General features: G+C 36.0%; 1 protein-coding gene across 28 annotated transcripts in view; it reads right to left on the reverse strand.

Annotated features, from left to right (window-relative positions):
* The window catches only part of ADGRL3 (adhesion G protein-coupled receptor L3), a gene marked incomplete at both ends in the record, with an annotated part of 572,210 nt that overhangs the window by 542,199 nt on the left and 6,201 nt on the right, over positions 1–23,810 (reverse strand). For 12 of the 28 annotated variants that reach the window (XM_082653308.1, XM_082653338.1, XM_082653330.1 and 9 more), the window contains one exon: positions 11,068–11,271. The exons of the other annotated variants lie outside the window; for them this stretch is intronic. In XM_082653308.1, coding sequence (XP_082509434.1) covers positions 11,068–11,271 — 204 coding nt within the window. The remainder of the gene's footprint in view (positions 1–11,067; positions 11,272–23,810) is intronic. 28 annotated transcript variants of the gene reach the window in all.

The following is a 23,810-nucleotide window of genomic DNA, read 5'->3' on the forward strand; positions in this document are numbered from 1 at the left end:
CCTCTTCTTGTCTTTCTTATCTCAGTGAGACGATCATTCTTCATACAACCTTTCAAGTCAGAAACTCGGTGGTACTCTTTGGGTTTTCCCTTTGTCTTACTCACTTATCCAATGAATCTCTAACTCCTGTCAATTGGTCCTCATTATCACTAATGTCACTCACTCCTAGAGTCAGTGCCACCATCATTTTTTATCTGAATCAAAAGAATAACCTCCCATTTCCAGTCTTGAAGCCTCTAGTTTATTCTTCAAATGGAGGTGGCAGGTCATTCCTCCCTTAATTCCTCTAAGATTAACTTAATTTTTCCCTTACTGCCATCAGAGAAATTCTGAACTCCTCATAACATTGTATCATGCCACCCTGATCTTCTCCAGATGATTTCTGGACTGACAACTAGAAATTATCCTTTGGACACGTTAAGTTCCAATCATACTGAACTAGGCCTTTGTGCTACTGTTTCCTATCTATAATAGTATCTTTCTTCTACCTCTATGCTTGGCTAACTAATACTTGACTGTTGGGTCCCAGCTTAAATGCACTTTTCTTCAAAAGCATCTTCTCTGATCCTCCAAGACAGGGTTGACAATCTCTCTACATGCTCCATAGTACTTTATACTCACTTTTATAAAAGGTATTCTCAGTATTGCTTCTTTGTTACACAAACTTGCTTCTATGTGGGCCTAGGTCATGAGATGGCCAGTGACATGAATAATTAAATCAGGGACATTGGCCTTACCCAATGAGGATTAAATTCTCTTTTTGGAAATTCAAACCTAAAGGCAAGACAACAAGTGCCAGTCGCTGGTTAGTGCTGTGGCTAAGAGCAGTGGTATACAATTCAGGTTAGTGGTCACTTACAATGTTAATGAGCAAAGAAAGCTGTTGGGAAGTAAGAGAAGAATCAGAGAAGAACTAGGCCCACAGGAGACAAACCAAGGTCCAATACTCAAGGGTGTCCTTAGATTTCCATAAGAATTATGTATTCTTAAAATAGTGCTCTTACAGTTAGTATTCCCCCTCAAATACACACACACACACCCCTAGGCATATGTTAATCACCATTTTACAAACAAAGCTCTTGTCTCCTTGGGTGCAGGGAAGAGGTATCCTCTAGCAAATGTTTGCCACACTGTACAATTTTTGACTCCCAATGCTGACTGAGAGATCGAAGATTATAAGTTCTCCATCATTGCCTTCCTGCCACTTAGTGTAGTACCCAGCATGCATCGGCACTCAATTAAAGTTGAAAAAATAAGTGAGGGCAAGGATGAATGAAAGAACCACCAGTATTTAATAATTCAGACTAATTTTAAAGGCTGATATTTGTGTAATGCAACAAAAAAATCAAATGGAGTTTCTCCTTGCTTTAATTACCAAAAAAGCATTCTAATTTATAAATACAAAACCCCAAGAATGGGAGAAAATGAAAAAAAAAAGTGATGGCAGAGTTGGACGTGATTCACCAATAGGATTGAGAGAATACACAAGCCCCTTGTAAAAGCATTTTGGCTCTTGCAAAAGGTACACTTAAAAATGAGCACAGGGGGCTTCCCTGGTGGCGCAGTGGTTGAGAGTCCGCCTGCCGATGCAGGGGACACGGGTTCGTGCCCCAGTCCGGGAAGATCCCACATGCCGCGGAGTGGCTGGGCCCGTGAGCCATGGCCGCTGAGCCTGCGCGTCCGGAGCCTGTGCTCCGCAACGGGAGACACCATAACAGTGAGAGGCCCGTGTACCGCAAAAAAAAAAAAAAAAATGAGCACAGGGTCTTCCCTGGTGGCTCAGTGGTTGGGGGTCCGACTGCCGATGCAGGGGACACGGGTTCATGCCCCAGTCCGGGAGGGTCCCACATGCCACAGAGCCGCTGGGCCAGTGGGCCGTGGCCGCTGGGCCTGCGCTCCATGGCGGCGCGGTGGGAGGGGCACAGCAGTGAGAGCCCCGAGTACCGCAAACAAAAAAAAAAAAAAAAAAACAATGAGCCCAGGGCTAGCGGGCAGCACCATTGAAAGAGACAGGACCAAAGCCATGAGCTTTGCAGCGGTGAAGCCCTCGGACAGAGGCGGAAATGGCTACTGTAAACGGCATGAGAAGATGTTTGGTCAGTGAGAATAGCTGGAGACCTTCAAGATGGAGGACGAGTAAGACATGGAGATCACCTTCCTCCACACAAACACATCAGAAATACATCTACATATGGAACAACTCCTACAGAACACCTACTGAATGCTGGCAGAAGACCTCAGACTTACCAAAAGGCAAAAAACTCGCCACGTAGCTGGCCTTGTGGGTGACAGGATCTTGTAGTTCTGGCCAGGTGTCAGGCCTGTGCCTCTAAGGTGGGAGAGCTGAGTTCAGGACATTGGTTGACAAGTGACCTCCCAGATCCACGTAATATCAAACGGCAAAACCTCTCCCAGAGATCTCCATCTCAACAATAAGACCCAGCTCCACTCAACGACCAGCAAGCTACAATGCTGGACACCCTATGTGAAACAACTAGCAAAACAGGAACACAACCCCACCCATTACCAGAGAGGCTGCCGAAAATCATAACGAGGTCAGAGACACCCCAAAACACACCACCGGATGTGGTCCTGCTCACGAGAAAGACAAGGTCCAGTCTCATCCACCAGAACACAGGCACCAGTCTCATCCACCAGAACACAGGCACCAGTCCCCTCCACCAGGAAGCCTACATAAGCCACTGAACCAACTTTAGCCACTGGGGGCACACACCAAAAACAAAGGGAACTACGAACCTGCAGCCTGCGCAAAGGAGACCCCAAACACAGTAAGTTAAGCAAAACGAGAAAACAGAAAAACACACAAGATGAAGGAGCAAGGTAAAAACCCACCAGACCAAATAAATGAAGAGGAAACAGGAAGTCTACATGAAAAAGAATTCAGAGTAATGATAGTGAAGTTGATCCAAAATCTTGGAAATAGAATGGAGAAAAATGTAAGAAATGTTTGACAAGGATCTGGAAGAACTATAGAGCAAACAATGATGAACAACACAGTAAATAAAATTAAAAATTCTCCACAAGGAATCAATAGCAGAATAACTGAGGCAGAAGAACAGATAAATGACCTGGAAGATAAAATAGTGGAAATAACTACCACACAGCAGAATCAACAAAAAAGAATGAAAAACATTGAGGACAGTCTCAGAGACATCTGGAACAACATTAAATGCACCAACATTCGAATTATACAGGTTCCAGAAGAAGAAGAGAAAAAGAAAGGGACTGAGAAAATATTTGAAGATATTATAGTTGAACACTTCCCTAATACAGGAAAGGAAATAGTCAATCAAGTCCAGGAAGCACAGAGAGCCCCATACAGGATAAATCCAAAGAAAAACACACCAAGACACATGTTAATCAAAGTATCAAAAATTAAATACAAAGAAAAAATATTAAAACCAAAAAGGGAAAAGCAATAAATAACATACAAGGGAATCCCCATGAGGGTAATAGCTGATCTTTCAGCAGAAACTCTGCAAGCCAGAAGGGACTGGCAGGACATATTTAAAGTGCTGAAAGGGAAAAAGCCTACAACCAAGATTACTCTACCCAGCAAGGATCTCATTCAATTCGACGGAGAAATTAAAACCTTTACAGACAAGCAAAAGCTAAGAGAATTCAGCACCACCAAACCGGCTTTACAACAGATGCTAAAGGAACTTCTCTAGGCAGGAAATACAAGAGAAGGAAAAGAACTACAACAACAAACCCAAAACAATTAAGAAAATGGTAATAGGAACATAAATATCGATAACTACCTTAAATGTAAATGGACTGAATGCTCCAACCAAAAGACATAGACTGGCTGAATGGATACAAAAACAAGACCCGTATATATATGCTGTCTACAAGAGATCCACTTAAGACCTACGGACACATACAGACTGAAAATGAGGGGATGGAAAAAGATAGCCGATGCAAGTGTAAATCAAAAGAAAGCTGGAGTAGCAATTCTCATAGCAGACAAAATAGACTTTAAAATAAAGACTATTACAAGAAACAAAGAAGGACACTACGTAATGATCAAGGGATCAATCCAAGAAGAAGATATAACAATTGTAAATATTTATGCACCCAATATAGGAGTACCTCAATAGAGAAGGCAAATGCTAACAGCCATAAAAGGGGAAATCGACAGCAACACAATCATAGTAGGGGACTCTCACACCCCACTTTCACGATTGGACAGATTATCCAAAATGAAAATAAATAAGGAAACAAAAGCTTTAAATGATACATTAAAGCAGAGGGACTTAATTGATATTTATAGGACATTCCATCCAAAAACAATAGAATACACTTTCCTCTCAAGTGCTCATCAAACATTCTCCAGGATACATCATAACTTGGGTCATATATCAAGCCTCGGTAAATTTAAAAAAACTGAAATCATACCCAGAATCTTTCCAAGCACAACGCTATGAGACTAGATATCAATAACAGGAAAAAAATCTGTAAAAAATACAAACACATGGAGGCTAAACAATAAACTACTAAATAACCAAGATCACTGAAGTAAACAATGAGGAAATCAAAAAATACCAAGAAAAAAATGAAAATGAAAACACGATGACCCAAAACCTATAGGATGCAGCAAAAGCAGTCCTAAGAGGGAAGGTTATAGCAACACAATCTTACCTCAAGAAAAAAGAAACATCTCAAATAAACAACCTAACCTTACATCTAAGGCAATCAGAGAAAGAAGAACAAACATCCCCAAAGTTAGCAGAAGGAAAGAAATCATAAACACCAGTAAAGAATATGCAAAAAATACAAAGGATCATGAGAGATTACTACAAGCAACTATATGCCAATAAAATGGACAACGTGGAAGAAATGGACTCATTCTTAGAAAAGCACAACCTTCCAATACTGAACCAGGAAGACACAGAAAATATAAACAGACCAATAACAAGCACTGAAATTGAAACTGTGATTAAAAATTTTCCAACAAACAAAAGCCAAGGAACAGACGGATTCACAGGCGAATACTATCAAACATTTAAAGAAGGGGTAACACCTATCCTTCTCAAACTCTTCCAAAATATAGCAGAGGCAGAAACACTTCCAAACTCATTCTACGAGGCCACCATCACCCTGATATCAAAACCAAAGATGTCACAAAGAAAGAAAACTACAGGCCAATATCACTGATGAAGATAGATGCAAAAATCCTCAACAAAATACTAGCAAACAGAATCCAACAACACATTGAAAGGATCATACACCATGATCAAGTGGGGTTTAACCCCAGAATGCAAGGATTCTTCAATATACACAAATAAAGTGATACCCCATATTAACAAATTGAAGGAGAAAAACCATATGTTCATCTCAATAAATGCAGAAAAAGCTTTTGACAAAATTCAACACCAATTAATGATAAAAACTCTCCAGAAAGTAGGCATAGAGGGAACTTACCTTAACATAATAAAGGCCATATATGATAAACCCACAGCCAACATCGTTCTCAATGGTAAAAAACTGAAGCCATTTCCTCTAAGATCAGGAACAAGACAGGGTTGTCCACTCTCACTACTATTATTCAACATAGTTTTGGAAGTTTTAGCCACAGCCATCAGAGAAGAAAAAGAAATAAAAGAAATCTAAATTGGAAAAGAAAAACTAAAGCTGTCACTGTCTGCAGACGACATGATTCTATACATAGAGAATCCTAAAGAGGCTACTAGAAAACTACTAGAGCTAATCAATGAATTTTGTAAAGTAGCAGGACACAAAATTAATGCATAGAAATCTCTTGTTCCTATACACTAATGATGAAAAATCTGAGAGAAATTAAGGAAACACTTCCATTTACCATTGCAACAAACAGAATAACATACCTAGGAATAAACTTACCTAAGGAGACAAAAGACCTGTATGCAAAAAACAATAAGGCACTGATGAAAGAAATTAAAGATGATACAAAGAGATGGAGAGATATACCATGTTCTTGGATTGGAAGAACCAACATTGTGAAAATGACTATACTTCCCAAAGTGATCTACAGATTCAATGCAATCCCTATCAAACTACCAATGGCATTTTTCACAGAAATAGAACAAAAAAATTGCACCATTTGTATGGAAACACAAAACACCCCAAGTAGACAAAGCAATCTTGAGAAAGAAAAATGGAGCTGGAGGAATCTGCCTCCCAGACTTCAGACTATACTACAAAGCTACAGTAATCAAGACAGTATGGTACTGGCACAAAAACAGAAATATAGATCAATGGAACAGGATAGAAAGCCCAGAGATAAACCCATGCACATATTGTCACCTTATTTTTGATAAAGGAGGCAAGAATATACAATGGAGAAAAGACAGCCTGTTCAATAAGTGGTGATGGGAAAACTGGACAGCTACATGTAAAAGAATGAAATTAGAAAACTCCCTAACACCAGGAACAAAAATAAACTCAAAATGGATTAAAGACGTAAATATAAGGCCAGACACTGTAAAGCTCTTAGAGGAAAACATAGGTAGAACACTCTACGACATAAATTACAGCAAGATCCGTTTTGACCCACCTCCTAGAGAAATGGAAATTAAAAAAAAATAAAATAAATAATTGGGACCTAATGAAACTTAAAAGCTTTTGCACAGCAAAGGAAACCATAAACCAGACGAAAAGACCACCCTCAGAATCGGAGAAAATATTTACAAATGAAGCAACTGACAAAGGATTAATCTCCAAAATTTACAAGCAGCTCATGCAGCTCAATATCAAAAAAACAAACAACCGTATCCAAAAATGGGCAGAAGACCTAAATTGACATTTCTCCAAAGAAGATATACAGACTGCCAACAAACACACGAAAGGATTCTCAATATCACTAACCATTAGAGAAATGCAAATCAAAACCAGAATTAGGTATCACCTCACACCTGTCAAAATGGCCATCATCAAAATATCTACAAACAATAAATGCTGGAGAGGGTGTGGAGAAAAGGGAACCCTCATGCACTGTTGGTGGGAATGTAAATTGATACAGCCACTATAGAGAACAGTATGCAGGTTCCTTAAAAAACTAAAAATAGAGCTACCATACGACCCAGCGATCACACTACTGGGCATATACCCTGAGAAAACCATCATTCAAAAAAAGTCACGTACCACAATGTTCATTGCAGCTCTATTTACAGTAGCCAGGACACGGAAGCAACCTAAGTGTCCATCAACAGACGAATGGATAAAGAAGATGTGGCATATATATACAATAGAATATTACTCAGCCATAAAAAGAAACGAAATTGAGTTATTTGTAGTGAGGTGGATGGACCTAGAGTCTCTCCTACAGAGTGAAGTAAGTCAGAAAGAGAAAAACAAATATGGTATGCTAACACATATATATGGAATCTAAAAAATAAATCGTTCTGAAGAACCTAGGTCAGGACAGGAATAAAGATGCAGACGTAGAGCACGGACTTGAGGACATGGGGAGGGGGAAGGGTAAGCTGGGCCGAAGTGAGAGAGTGGCATGGACTTATATGTAATATCAAATGTAAAACAGATAGCTAGTGGGAAGCAGCCACATCTCAAAGGTAGATCAGCTCAGTGCTTTGTGACCACCTACAGGGGTGGGATAGGGAGGGTGGGAGGGAGACGCAAGAGGGAGGAGATATGGGGATATATGTATATGTATAGCTGATTCACTTTGTTATAAAGCAGAAACTAACACATCATTGTAAACAATTATACTCCAATAAAGATGTTAAAAAAAAAAATGAGCACAGGGTAGATGGAGTTTTTATGACTTGTCAGGATTGAAATGCTTTAGCTGTACTCTGAGAGAACACTTGTATGAGCCCTGCATACTGTACGTATGGCTTTCAGGAGGGTTATTTGTAGATCATCTCAATGAACTTTTTAAGCATCTGCATGAAAATCACAATTAAAGCAAGGAAAATGCTGATAAAAAACACATCAACATTCCTTTAGCTTCAAGGAAATGTCGTGATATCTAGTCATTAACTGTGCAATCTGCCCTCAGACTTTCTTCTGCCTTAGTACGCTAAACAGAAAAAGGTCTTCTGAGAACAATGTTTTTTAATTCTTCATGCTTTGCTGCTCTACTGTGAAGTCCTAATTCCTGTGAATCCAAACACTCATTAACTCTCAAGAACTGCTATTAGCTATCTGAAGTCAAATGAATGTAAAGGGGAAAAAAGGGGCAAAGTTTAATTTCAAACAAATAAAAGGGTTTTTGTTATATTGTTAAGGCTGTGTGTATTGGGTTTCTATTTGCTTGTTTGGCTATCGATAGAACAAATAGAGGTTAACTGTTTTTTTTTTTTTTTTTTTTTTGCGGTACGCGGGCCTCTCACTGTTGTGGCCTCTCCCGTTGCGGAGCACAGGCTCCGGACGCGCAGGCTCAGCGGCCATGGCTCACGGGCCCAGCCACTCCGCTGCATGTGGGATCTTCCCGGACCGGGACACGAACCCGTGTTCCCTGAATCAGCATGCGGACTCTCAACCACTGCGCCACCAGGGAAGCCCGATTAACTTTTTCAAAGTAATCACAATTTTATTTTCCAATCAAAGACTGCATTAGTATCCGTCTTCGTTATTTCCATTTTTTTCTAAATCTTAAATTATCTTGTTTCTATAACATACTGTTGCTTTTGTTTTAGAAAGACAGAGGGAGGAAGGAAGGAAGCTGGAGTTCATTGACATTTTCTAGTTTGAATTCTTCATGTCTTTTCAATTTGAAGAACTCAAGGTAATGTGGTATCTCCCATTTTAATTTCATTTTTAATAACGGTCCAAGTGTTCTAGCCGTATGTACTATCGTCTATATCAAAAAAGAGTATGCCCCTGTAATATTTACTTCACTTTCTTTATTCTTTCTATAGGGAACATTTAAGATGACCTTCAGTTGTTCTCTATCTCACTGATAAAATTACTTTTGCACAAAAGCAACTTTCAAAAAGTATGGCCTCATCATAACAGATTAACATGATTCTGTAGGCTCCTTTTAAATCACATGACATTTACATCAGTCTTCATTTACAAGATCACGTAAAGGTTACCTTGTACCCTCATTTTTGTCTTTGTCCAAAACAGAATAGAATACAATTTTCCTATTTATAAGTTGATAGAAAACCTGACTTAATCCCATTACTACACTGTAATCTGCCACATATGTGGCAAAAAGTAAAAGCCCGTAATATAGAAAAATCTTATTAAGCTATAAAAGTGGGGGAATGTAAAAATTCAGCCAACATCTTAGTAAAAGTACTATAGGAAAAACTATTCTAATTGACTGCTATTCTAAATTTTTGTCACAAGACAGAATTGCCAGCAGGTGTTTGTGTGTGTGTGTGTGTGTGTGTGTGTGTGTTTATGTTATAGTTGCTGATTTAAACATTTATAACATCTACTCAAAAATTAAAATTCATTTCTAGATTTCTTCTTCAATAGTACTAGAAACTGATGAACATATATGCATTGGGTAAATTAAATAATATTAATTTCATATTACTATTTTACAATATAAATTAAAAGCCAATATTATGAAAACTTTGTGATTGCTGAAGCACATTTTGTGAAAAATGTAACTGCACCCAATTTACAGAATTTCAGGTTTGAAATGGTAATGCAAAGCAAAACAGAAAAGAAAAAAATGTAGTTCTTAAGGAATGTTTACCATACATTTTACCTGATTTTTCCAAACACACTGGAGTCAATTCTACATGCTTCTGTAGAAACATATGCACTTACCCACCACCACTGCCCCCCAATCATCACCACTAGGGAAGAAATGCTAATCTGAACTGAAAGATTCTAGGCCACTGATTGAACAATGTGACTGAGTGGACAGAGCCACTGTGAGTGTGAAAGTCACCACACACTTACTCTTTTTATGTGGCTGCAGTAATTGAAGAGTTAGGTTTAAATTTCACAGGTCTCTTAAATCTCAAATTGATCAAAGGGTGATGCATTAACCTTAGTCCCTGAACTAAAACACAGTATTCCAACTTATTTTACCAGGGATTTCTATAATGGGGCTTAGAAGATAAGCTCAGCTAATATAGTGGCATTTCATGTTCCTTTGCCAGTATTTCCTGTATAATTATTAAATTATGCTATAGGAGAGGTGAGTGTGTTTTGGAACAAGGCTTGATACTCATGGTTCCACCTGCCAAATGCTTCTCAGCCTTTTTCATGCTGCAGACACAAAGAAAATTACAAATATAATATTTATATAATTATATACTTAATAAGCATATAAATATTATATAATGCTTGTATATTATGATGTTATATTATATTACATTATACATATTATATTCCCTGAGGGAAATTAGAGGGATAAGAGTGCCTGTATTGAGTTTGGTGAGTAAAAAGAAAAATTATATTGCCTAAATATTACATAAAGGTAAAAAGTATATACACAAAGTAGAGGAAAAGAACAGTATTGAATTTTGTACAAATATTGTATAATATTCCTCACTGGAACTTCAAGGGCTGGATGTCACTCACTGTACTTGCCAGCTGCAGAGATAATATTATAAATAAAGCACTTTCCAACATTTTCATAAGAAAATTAGGTTGCTTGTGTAAAAATCACTTTTCTATCAGGTTTTATGCTTTAGATGACTATACACAATTCCTAACCAAGATGTTTTCACCATAATCTCCTCAAAAATCTTGGTAGTTTCCACTGATGTGAATTTTATTTCAAACAAGCAGATGATCAGAAATGTTAAAACATGTCTTTTACAACCATTCAAATTTTACAACCATTGACATTGTCACTAAGAGTAATTGTAAACTTCCTGTGATAATGCAAAAATATTTCAAATCCAATCAGAAATTTAAAGTCAAACGTTCTGAGATAGTGATGAGGCTCTAATGTAGAACAGGCATGCATTGTTCAACAGATCAGGATATCAGTGGGTGCAAACATCAGCCACTATGAGTGGATGCAGAGACTAAGTAGATGAGAAGACACACTTGGGCCACTGCCTGAGGCTGCGCCTCCCAGGAGCCCCTGCCCAGCCACCCGCAGCCCTCTTTTCCCACCGCTGGCCGCACCTTGGGCTGAGATCTGAGCTCCTTGGGCACCTGGACCACGAACTCCTCTGGCAGCTCCACGGGGCCCTTGTCCACGATGAGCAGTGGCGCGCTCCGCAGCTGGCTGCTGAAGGAGATGTCTGGGAGGTAGAGCGCCTCCTGGGCTGCGCTCAGCATGTCGCAGTGGAGCAGCAAGGGCTGGATGTCGCTCACTGTGCTTGCCACCTGCGGGGACCGCAGGGCGCACCATCAGACTCCGCTCAGCTCAGGCCGGCCTCAGAGGAGCCCTGCTAGGGGCTATTCCCAGGCTGCTCTCTGCTGCAGGCCATAGGCCCAGGACTCCACCACCCCAGGTCCCACAGACAACCCCGGAGCTGAGGACATCGTATCTCCTAGTCGCTAGTGTGATATTGACTGTATAACTCTGTCCTAGTTAATCACAATCTTAAGTAAGCAAAAAACCTCATCCTAATTCCTAACAATAATTTAAAAATTAAATATAATTATTGAAAGCAGAGAGAGCTACCTGAAAAAATATAAAGATTATTTATATTTGTTAAAGATTCACAGCATTCTGTTATAATTTATGGGCACTAATATCTGTGTCAATAAAAATACTGGTTATTGAACTAAATATTTACACATGAAAAGCTTGATAAAGTAATGGGTGAAGAAAGTTTCAGAGAGGTTTTCTTTTTATTAGTTTCGTTTGCTGTACTGTTAACACTTACATGGATTGTTTTATATTTATTTATATGTTTCAGGTCACTTAACCTTTTTGGAAAGATGCTATATTAAGGTCTGTGATGGACATTAGGGTGAAAAGGATATACATACATTTTTGCCATTTACATACACAGTGATTTTACTGACAAATGGTACATATTACATAAATGAATAAATATGGAAGACCAAGACAATAATGAAAAAATAAAATTGCACAAACATGACTATTTTTTAATATTCACAAAACAGTCATACATTATACGATATGAAAAACAGAACAATATAAGTACAGGATTTTGATTTTTTGGTGAATTGGTACAGATACATATTCCTCTACACTAATTGCAACTAGTGTAATAAATAGGAGTGATAATGAAAATGTTCCTATTAACAGAAAGAAAAAGACTTTACAAGGAAGAAGATTTTGCTTTACATAATTATTTTTAACATTATAACATGCATATTAAAAACATGATAATAATGCTATAGGGCTACCATTCAACAGTCAGGAGAGAAACTAAGAAATTCGATAAAGTAAGAGAATTTTAGATCATCTTTCTAACACGGGAAGTTTATAAAGTACCGCTACAATTTCTTGATATATAAAATATTTGCAAATTAAGAGTGAAAAATATGTTCTCCTCCAAATCACAACAAATGATACAGCTCTTACAGAAAACAAAAATTATATTAAGAAATCTGTCAAACAATCCATCTACAATAAAAAAGTTTAGAATATAACTTTAAGGCATCACCCTTAAACAACATTTTTATTTAAACTCATTATAAAGTGTACTAAAATATCTAGGCAAGAGGTAATCTGAGTGCTATTTTGATAGTTCATGTGAATGAAAAGGTGTCAAAGAAGGAAACAAGTTTTAAGACCAAAAAAACTGTGAAAATTAAAATCTCTAAATAATTACCTCCAGTGGCATCTTTTCTGATCTTTTAACTTCCAAAATATCATTCTCTTTGTTATCCAAAATGACAATGTGACTAATTTTTTATTATTTTTACATGAATATATACAGGTATGTTTTTGCTAACACCTTTTTTACTGCTCTATGGAAGGAAATTAGGAAAAGATTATAAAGCTATTATTTATCTTGCAAGCTTCAGCTATAATAAAGTTGAAAGATTTCACCCTCAGCCAAATTAACATATAAGGACATTCGGAGTGATGGAACATGCATTTACTTGTTCATTCATTTAACAAATATGCTTTGATTTCCCATTATATGCCAGGTCCTTTTCTAGGTGCTCGAGATTTTGGTGAACAAAACAGATAACATACCTACTTTAATGAATCACCCATTCTTGTGTGGGAGATGGAGAATAATGCAAATACATAAATAATTTTAATACAATATAGATATGAGTAAACCATAGAAAGTTTAAGTAGGGTAATATGTAAAGGCTACTCTGTTTAGGTTTTTATGGAAGACATATCTATGGGAGTAAAATTTAAACTGAGATATCAAAATATTGGTAGTTGCTAGTCATACAAAAATCAGGAGTAAAGAGCATTGCAGCCTGCTGCAAAGGCCTCAGGCTGGAACCACCTTGGTCTGATCAAGAAATTGCACAATGGCCAATGAAGCTGTATATAGTTGACTGGGAGAAGAGTAATCTGGAATGAGATCAGAAAGGTAAGCAACAGCCAGATCATGGGCTTTGTAAACCTGGGTAAGGCTTTTAGTTTGGGGACAATCAACCATCTGTTTAGGATACTGAATAAAGCTCCTGGGAAAAAAAGACTAGGGCAGGATAGGGAAAAAGACATAGGAATAATGATCTCTACTGAATTAGAGATTATTTCAGGAAAGGTCAATTGCTAGAGTAGGCAGAGAATTATAATTGATTTAAAATGTATAAAGTGGAATCACCATCAGTTGAAAAATATAATAGTGCCTGCATTAAATGAAAGAATCTCAGCTTAAACAAGAAATAGACAAAAATGTTTGAACTATAACCAGAAAGCAAAGTCTAGGGACCTAGAAAGAATAAATCTGGATCAAAGAACAAAATAATTCCATGTGGTAAGACTGAGGAAAATAAAAATACCAGGAAGTTAAGTAGACTTTTACTCATAAGTTAAAGGAGATGAGACTCCAAGGTGTTCCCTGAAGCTGGATTATCTTATATGTCTATAGATCAGCCTCTCCTTTAAACTGACCATCTCTATTAAAGGAAACCAGAGTCACAGACCACTGGAAGCAAAAGTGGAGGGGACGTTACACTGCCCACATGGAGAAGGGTTGTTAGAACAGAGCCAAAATCTTAATTTTTGTTTTAAAAAATATTGTATATGTTATACTAAAGGTATTATATAAATTCTGGGGAAATACTTACTCAAGTATAAATATAAATCTAATTTTTCTTCCTGAAGCTATTATAAAAATAAATCTTCAAGATAAACATCACTGTTGTAAGTCTGGTATTCCATTAAAAGCACTGAATCTCAAGTCTGGAAAGAATTATTCAACTCACACAATAGATAACCCTTAGAGAATCCCTGCTAAAAATCTCCAAGTTTCACACAAGGAGACAGTGATCACAAACTCACTCTGTTCTTGGGCCACCCAATCCCATTTGAAGCAGCAGGTTCTTCCTCATGTTGAAAAAGGTGTGATATCTATACTCTGGCTTCTCCATCCACTTGTCTAAATTTGATACAAATGGGCTATGTGCAAAACATATCAAGCTACTCCTAGAAGGCATTTGTCTTCAGATATTTGAAGATAGCCTTCACATCCTGAATGTCTCTTTTCTTCTCCAGATTCATAAGGGAAAGGTTTTTTTCAAATTAACTATGAAAAAATACCCCACAATGTTGTAACATTATCTGTACTTGGAAGGTATCCCTCTTATGCTCCACACCCATCTCTACTTGAGACCACATTTTCAAACTTTGTTGTATGTAATTTTAGGATGTCTCAAAGGTAATTTTGGTTCCAGGGCAGGAAGTAACGATGAGGCCAATACATCTTGTTCTTCTTTCTTTCTATCCTTCTTCAAAGAGAGAAAAACTTCATTCTTAACTTCTTTAAAAATTACATATCTGATTCAGATTTCATTTTTTTAAAAGAGGGACACACTAATTTTTTTAAAATGTGAGTTGCTTTTATCATTAATAATATTAAAAGTTCATCATAAGTAATGTAAATTATTGCCATACTTAAATTGTCCACATAATTAATTCATATTCAGATATTTTTACTATTTAAACACTTTGATTCTGCTTTCCTAGTGGGCAAGAATGAAATATAAACATTAATATTTTACAACCTACTGAAATGATCAAAATATTTCCACTATGTTTAAGTGTAGTCTCCAAACATCAAAGGCCATCAGAGTATCAAAGTTCCTGAATATTGGCTGTGGGTAAATATGAGGCAAGAAGAAAAGGAAAAATAATGAGCATGTAAGAGGTAAAGTATTCATGATGGTAGTACCAGAGTTTTCATATTATCTGTGGAGCTTATAATTGAAATAAATATTAAAATATCAGATTTCAATAATATATGCCTTCAGAGATCAAAACTGATTTATAATTAATAAAAATGCTAAATAAGCATAGTTTCTAACCAATTTCAACTGCTTCTATTTTCTTGTTCACCTTAGGTGAGTAGCGATGTAATTCAATTATTCAGCTTCTTCCTCCAAACATCTATTGATCATAATAGGAGCCTGGAATCTAGACATAGCAATGGGCTGCAGTACTAAGATATTTCTAAGGAGAGAGAAATGCTTACAACAAGACCTCATCAGAGTGTTATTTATCAGAGTTACATGTGATTTAACATTCATATTCACGAGTCATTCGTCTTTGTGTTTTGGGGTAATAGTTTACCATATCTTTTTAATAATTAGCTAATTATGAGCCTTACAGGGTTTAACTGTACTGTAATGTATGTACTGTAATTATAGCTATGATCCTAACCTACATATTCAATTCTGCCTTTCACTATTATCTCTTGAATACAAAACTTATTCTCTATATGTACCTGCCAAATCCTTTGTTCAAATTATCCTTCTTAACAGGAAATTCTTTCCCCCACTGCTCAGGCTTTCCAAATGACATTCCCGGTATCATGCTTCCCATGATTATTCTAAACTATTCACTATGTATATAATCAGCACCAAATTTCACACTATTTCCCTTCTGTTCTCTACTAAAATCTAAAATTTTATATCTACTTTTAAATTAAAATTTAAATCTTCTAAACATTTAAAATCTTGATTTCTTTTTTATTTCCAAGGTTTAAGCAAATACAATACTGCTTTCCTTAAATCAAACTTTACAAACTTTACTTCTTTTGTTTTCTTCTTTTGTTTCTAGCTCATTCTCCTATATGCTGATTTGGTTGGTTTATTTCTAATTTAAATCACAGGTCTACAAAATAAGGCAATTCTCAGTAGGTTATTAAAATGCCTTTGGAAGAAGTCTCCATGAGCTGGTTAAGGAATTTTGATTTGAGTTTCTCTTCTAACAACTATTTGAAATGTCACTGCGTCATTAGATTGACGGTTCCAAGTATATTTGTTCATCTTAAAATTACTGAGCCTACTACCCATGATTCAAGGGATTGTTGTGAGTATTCGCTGAGCTATTGTGTGCAAAAGTGTTCAGCTAACCGCAAAGTGCTACATAAATGCTAGAAATCATATTGAAATACTTATAACAACAAATGATTGATACAGAATATCTAATCCAATTCAGTCCCATATCTATAACTATATCTATTTATGTATAGAGAGAGGGAGGAAGGGGTGGGAGGAAGCAGGAGGGAAAAGAGAGAGAAAGAGAGACAGACTACTGCTTTCATTTCTTTTCTTATAAGTAAAGGTCATTTTCCAATTCTGCTTCCTTTTGCATACCTGAAAGGCTCTACCTTTCTCCCAGCACCTTCATTTTGGCCATATAAATAAATTACTACTCTCCTGATTTCTCCCTAGAAGTGCATGTGAACAGCTGCAAAATTCCTTTCTAGGCTGGGTAGTAATCTCTAACAACTGTCATAAAAGTTCCAATTCAAGCACCTGACTAAGGATGCCACCAAGTAGAAATTACATCATGGAAGTTCTAACACAGAGAAAAATCTGACTTAATTCTGGGTCTTACAAGAAAATGGCTCCGAAGTGATGAATTGTCTACCTATGTATGATGAAGCAACCTTCATAGTATACGCGAATATTATTCAATTTAACTCAACAGATTCCTTCTCTGGGCTGAACTGTTTTATGAAGCGTTGGTATGTCCCGTGCGGGCAAGCAATTTTCCCTTCAGACTGGGTTCCTCGCTCTCCTTTTCTACATAGCTGTTTCAGTAAAAGAAAATATAATATGGCTAAACTTTCACCAGAAGACTGAACAGTCAAGTTATGAAAGCTATATAAGACATCCTGAGACTAGTGGAAGAAGCAAACACTTGTTATGAATAAAGCTAAAGGGAAACTTAATTCCTAGTGTTAAAAAACAAAAGAAACATTAAAAGATTATTTTTATTTTTATTTTTTTATTTTGCGGTACGCGGGCCTTTCACTGTTGTGGCCTCTCCCATTGCGGAGCACAGGCTCCGGACGCACAGGCTCAGCGGCCATGGCTCACGGGCCCAGCCGCTCCGCGGCATGTGGGATCTTCCCGGACCGGGGCACGAACCCGTGTCCCCTGCATCGGCAGGCCGACTCTCAACCACTGTGCCACCAGGAAAGCCCTAAAAGATTTTTTTAAATTGTCTTTCATGTATGGCATCTTCCATGTTTTAAACACAGAAGAAAAATTGTGGCTTATTCATTGTAATGGTTGCCTAGATTGCAATATTGTAATGTAAATATCTCAAACATTTCTTAAAATGAGTAAGCAGAGTAAGATTTTTGCTATTGATGTAAATTTGTAAAAAAAAAAAATCAGTTTCTGACAAAAAGACATTATTTTCGTTCGAATTAAATAAAATGCCTATTACATATCTTGTTCCTCAGAAGAGTGATAACTAATAGCTTTTTTTTTCAAACTAAAAACACCTGCCTCTTTGTAAACATAATGCAAACAGATTTCAATTCATAATAACAAAAGAAAAATTCTGGAATTTATTCTTTGGAAAATACGGATTTTCTTTTAACTTCCCTCCCTCTACTCCCCTCTTAAAGGATATTAAAATTTTAATGGTATAGAAAATGTGCTTTCAGAATGTTGTAAATAATTTCTTTAAAAATCTTTATAACTGTAGTAATGGGGCACTTTTCTTAATCACGTTGCCAATTGTACTCGACATGTGGGAAAAGAACAGCAAAACCATACATATTTTGACAGAGATCTGTCTCATTAGCGAGTTCTTTCCCCCCATCCTAAGTTAACCATAACTGGCATCTCTGAAAGTAGTTGAGAAAATGAAAACTTTTTATCTACTTTTTTTTTGGTAATAAGAGACTTTTACCCCTCCACCTCCTCTTCAATACACATACTAAATGAAGGCCTAAATGCTGGTTCCCAAGAAAGCTGATATGTTAACAGGCTCACAGGTCAAAACGATCGATTATATTATGTTGGTGATATATACACAGAGTGTAATTATTATTGGACACCTACTTTTAAAAATCGGCATAGTGGTTTTTAATCTTTGTGCAGAGCCACGACAACAAGCCTGCCTCTAACAACAGCCTGTAACCCATAAAACATCTGGGCTATCACAGCTCTTCCCACCGGCCTGAGCCATTGTGACTAATATAAAAGGCATCCTTTTAAGCAAATATGTAGTGTTCCTTGGAGGGAGCATCATACCAGCCTGTTGCTTTGAATTTTATGTATTATCTGTCTGCATTATTAAATCATGTGCCCTTAAAGTTTGCATGGTTTCACCAACTTCACTATCAAAAGGAATTTTTTTGAAAAGGATCATTGCTAAATAGTCACCACGATGTTGATTTGTAACAAGTGCTACAGAAAAGAATAGTCGTAATCTAATTCAGGTAGTGTCTATGATCACTACTCTCCTAGTATCTCTAACAGCCTGGAGAGAAGTAAGGTGTGAAAGCTGTTTTTTCTTTTATAAATATAGAGGGGTTTTTTTTCCTCTACATGGTCTAATCATATCTGGATATTTTTTCCTCATGTCATCTGTTATTTCTTAATGCAACAACAAAATTAATCGGTTTTGAAGTCATCTGGGTCCAAGAAAAAAATGAATCGTAAAATGCTATTTTAATTTTGCATATTATTTTATCTTTGTATTTAATAAGCAATGATTTCTCTAATTTAGCTCAATGTATTTATCCCCTTTAACTTCACATTAAACTAATAATATCAAAGTAAGGGTACATCTGTCACTCGTTATTCAATTCCTTCAAACCTGGGAAGAATAGTGAAGACAGGAAATTTGATTGGGCTTATAGTCTAATTAAAAGCAACAGGCTTAACTATGAATAGCTTTTCAACACTCTAACTTTTTTATTTTTTGCTGATCTAAGCTTAAGATGTTCATTAGTAACTCATTAAAGACTTAGTTACAGTCCAGTGGGTAAGTCCTGAACATAATGATGGAATGTGTGTACAAATGTGTAGGCTCATAATTAGAGAAACTGTCACATTTGGGGATTAAGAATATACAATGCAGTCTTTGAAAACCACTATGGAAAGTAAGTGACCCAAGATGGTGTTGTATTTTAAATTTTGCTTACTATCCAGGTCATTTGGTTTTTAGTTCTAATTCCTAAAGGTATGTTTTAATGACCACATTTTCACAGGATTAAATGTGTGAGGCTTTGGGCCTTTCTATACATTATTTTACTTAATCCTCATACTATAACAAGTAGGCCTAATTACCCCTTTAATAAATAAAGAAACTGTGATTCAAATTGGTTAAGGTCATGTTTCTTGGAAGTAATAGAATTGGAATTAGACTCTAAGGCTTGAAATCCTTCTACTTCATTCAATAGAACCATGCAAATTAGGATTCTAAAGCAGTTTAGATTGAATAATACTCTAAATTTCAGTTTCTGGGCTTCGTTTAAGTATTACTTTCTAAATACTGACATCTTCCTTTATTCAGGGTTCCTTGAAACTGTAGGAGCTGTTCACAGTATTAACATTTATAAATCATTATCTTTATTTAGTTTTCTCTTAATCTTTTCTCCCCAAATAGTACTATTTCAGATATGCCCAATGGGCTGAAATAGTGCAAGTTTACTAGGATCCTTTCCATATAGAACCTCAGGTCCTTTTCCATTTCTCATCTTCTTCTGTTTGTTTGTTTAAAGATGTGATATGAGTGAGTCCAGAGGACACTAATTAAAATATGTAGATTTGATAGAGAGACACAACAAATTGCCTAAATTTCTTGAGATGAATTAAAAGAGGTATTGAGTTGTTTGTAGAACATATCAGAGAAAACGAGTCTATGGAAATAAAATACTCAATATTTATAATATAACTTGAGCAATGATACAAAAAAAATGTAAAAAGGGGGGATTTCCAGAATCTGGAAGGACAAGAATTCAGACTAGAACAAAAACAGAAACATTTCTGGCCACTACAATTAAAGTTTAATGTTCTTTACTATTTTCTTAAGGAGGAGTAATTGGAAACTAAATAGAAGAACCCAATGAATTACCTTGCTGTTTTGTGTATAATTCACCACTATACAGTTCACATCTCAGAATAAAGTTTCAATCATTGTCAATTACTAGTTTTTGCCATCATAAAAAGAAAGCAGATTAATGAACTATTTTTAGGAATCAAATATGTAAGCAAAAGAGGAGATGGAGTGGGGCTAGACAAGCGATATATGATTTCAAAGTGAATTTAAAATAGATGAGATTTAAGTGGCTAAATCCAGGCAAAAAGCCTCTTTTAAAAAATGCAGTCTAAAGCATTCTTAAATCTAAATGTATTATAACTTTGATATCCTGTGGTATTTTCTAAAAACGATATTTAAGAAAGCTTACAAATCAACAATAAAAATTGAGAAATGATTAAATAATATTTCTTCAAGTAAGTAATACAAATGGCCAATGAGTACATGAAAAGAAGCTCAACATTATTCATTAAAGAAATACAAATCAAGACTGGGAGTTTAGGACTGACGTGTACACACTACTATATTTAAAACAGATAAACAAAAAGGACCTACTATATAGCAAAAATAAAAAAAAATTTAATTCAGTTTGTCAAAAAAAAGAAAAAACTACAATGAGATACTACTTCATCTTTACTAGAATGGCTAAAAGAAAAAGGACAGACAATAACAAGTGCGAGTGAGAATGCGAGAACCCTCATACTGCCGTTTGGAATGTATAACTGTGCAACTACTCTGGAATATAGTTTAGCAGTTCCTCAAAATGCTAAATATAGTTATCATGACTCAGCAATCCAATTCCTAGGTGTATACCCAAGAAGTGAAAACATGTCCACACAAAAACTTGTACATGAGTTTTCATAACAGCAACACACAAATTAGCCAAAAAGTAGGAATAATCTAAATTTCCATCAACTAATAAATATGATGTGGTATATTCATACAATAGATTGTTATTTGGAAACAAAAAAAGAATTAACTACTGATACATGCTATGATATAAATAAATTTTAAAATTATTATGTTAAATGAAAGAAGCAAGTTGCAAAAGATAAAAAATTGTATGATTCCATTTATACAAAATGTCTACAATAGGCAAACCCATAGAGACACTGATGAGTGGTTGCCAGGGACTGGGGAGAAGGGGAAACTGGGTATGACTATTAATGGGTACAGAATTTCTTTTTGGAGGACTGATAACATTCTAAAATTGATTCAGTGATGGGTGCACAACTATGCATACACTAAAATTCACTGAAGTAAACACTTTAAGTGGGTAAATTTTATGGTATGTGAAATATAAATCAATAAAGATATTTTTAAATCCCCATTTACACATTAAAAAAGATATTGGTGCATCAGATCTAGTTTTTTTTAAAAAACCACATGGCATCTTTTATAAATATTTTCTTCTTCCTTTATCACAAGAGGACTATGCTTTTCTGACTCATTTATAGATGTGGCTATGAGGAAGAGTTTTAATTAATGAAAATGGAAGCAAAAGTAAAGTGCACTATTTCCAAGCATATCCATAAAATTCTTCCATTGGAATCTTCCCAATGCTTGTTCTTCCTTCCTGTAGACAGGAATGGCAATGAGCCTCAGAAAGATTTTGGAACCCTTGTTCCAAAATCAGACTGGGTCGCTGAATAACTGTGAGAACAAGAAAAGGGCATCCTCGCAGCCCCTACCATACACACACACACACACACACACACACACACACATATCCAACCAGAAACACTTACCTGCCTTGGAATTCTTGGTGAACAAGAAAATATTCTCTAGAATCCATTATTCATTTTGGAATCTACTGTGACTACAGCCGAAGTTTACCCTATCTAATACATTGTTCAAGAATGGAAATTAGGGCTTCCCTGGTGGCACAGTGGTTGGGAGTCCGCCTGCCGATGCGACTCCAGGGGACGCGGGTTCGTGCCCCGGTGGTCCGGGAAGATCCCACATGCGGCGGAGCGGCTGGGCCCCTGAGCCATAGCCGCTGAGCCTGTGCGTCCAGAGCCTGTGCTCTGCAACGGGAGAGGCCACAACAGTGAGAGGCCCGCGTACCGCAAAAAAAAATAAAAATAAAAAAAAGAATGGAAATTAAAGTAGGTAACTCAAATTTCTTTCTCCAGAAATTTCATAATATCTAATTGGAAACACACACATACACACACACACACACACACATACACATATACACACACACTTGATTGGATCCCTATTTGACTACTTCTTGTCTTAGATATTTTCTGAGGGCTCATTCCTATCAAATTACACCACAAACATACAGAGTGCAGTAATGTTTCAGGGATCTCTTTTACAATTGATCAATTCGCCTAATTTTGAGACTTTATCTTAATTACTGTACTTTCATAATACATATATTTATGTTCAATTTATGTCATCCTATTACTCTTTTCATTTCTTATTAACTTTTGTTTAATATTCTATATATATATTTTTAGAATAATTTTGTTGAATTTCTACATAGAAAAGCTCACATCAGTACTCTGAATGCAGTGTGCGAAAATATATATGAATTAACTTGAAAATAACTTACAATTTTGCTATTCCTAGTCTTTTCATCTAAGAACATGGTATATTGCATGTCTTCTTTTATAACTCCCAGTAAGTTTCACATTTTTCATAGGTTCCATGTAGTTCCTGCTATGATACTTCCTAAGTAACTCAGGCATTTCATTGCTGTTTTGATGGAATCATATATGTATGTTTGAATCATACACCTGAAATCAGTGCTCCCATTAATTCTGGGAAAGTTATTATTTCTTGAATTTTCTGAGTACATCATTATACTCCTACAAATAGTAATTATATCTTAATATTTGAATATTTACTCTTCTTATTTATATTTTGCTAATTATTATAGTAGCCAAAATTTGTGGAATTGTTTTAAACAAACTGTCATGATAACAAGCAAGGCTGTATTGATCATTTACTACCATTCATTTTAGATAGTATTAAGTTATTCATTATCAATTATTAAGTAATTATTAATTAACCTAAAAATGAATCATTCTTTTCTTTTACTTTCCATATCTCGAGATTTTCTTCTAGGGGTACAAAGATGCAGTCAAATTTTATATACAACCGTGTTCCATTTTACTGCTATTTGTAATGGCAATGTATCAATGACCTTCAATGCTGAGCCCTCAACATATGGTTAAACAATGGTTCATTCATATGACAGGTTATCATAATTTTTTGAAACTTTAATAAGATGCTAGAAATGTCTGAATTTTAAGGTTAAGTCAAAATTTAAAATATAACTTTTATTTCTAGCATTCCAATTTTTTAAAAAATGTGCATATACATAACTGCAAAAAAAATCTAACAAGCATTAATATTAATTATACCACTGAGTCATGGGATTATTGGATTTTTTCTTTCTGATCTAAATTTGTATGAGGAGAATTACTTTGACAATAAAGTAGGAGACACTGGT

This window comes from Grampus griseus (genome assembly GCF_964374135.1).
Source record: "Grampus griseus genome assembly, chromosome: 4".
In the NCBI taxonomy this organism is placed as follows: Eukaryota; Metazoa; Chordata; class Mammalia; order Artiodactyla; family Delphinidae; genus Grampus; species Grampus griseus.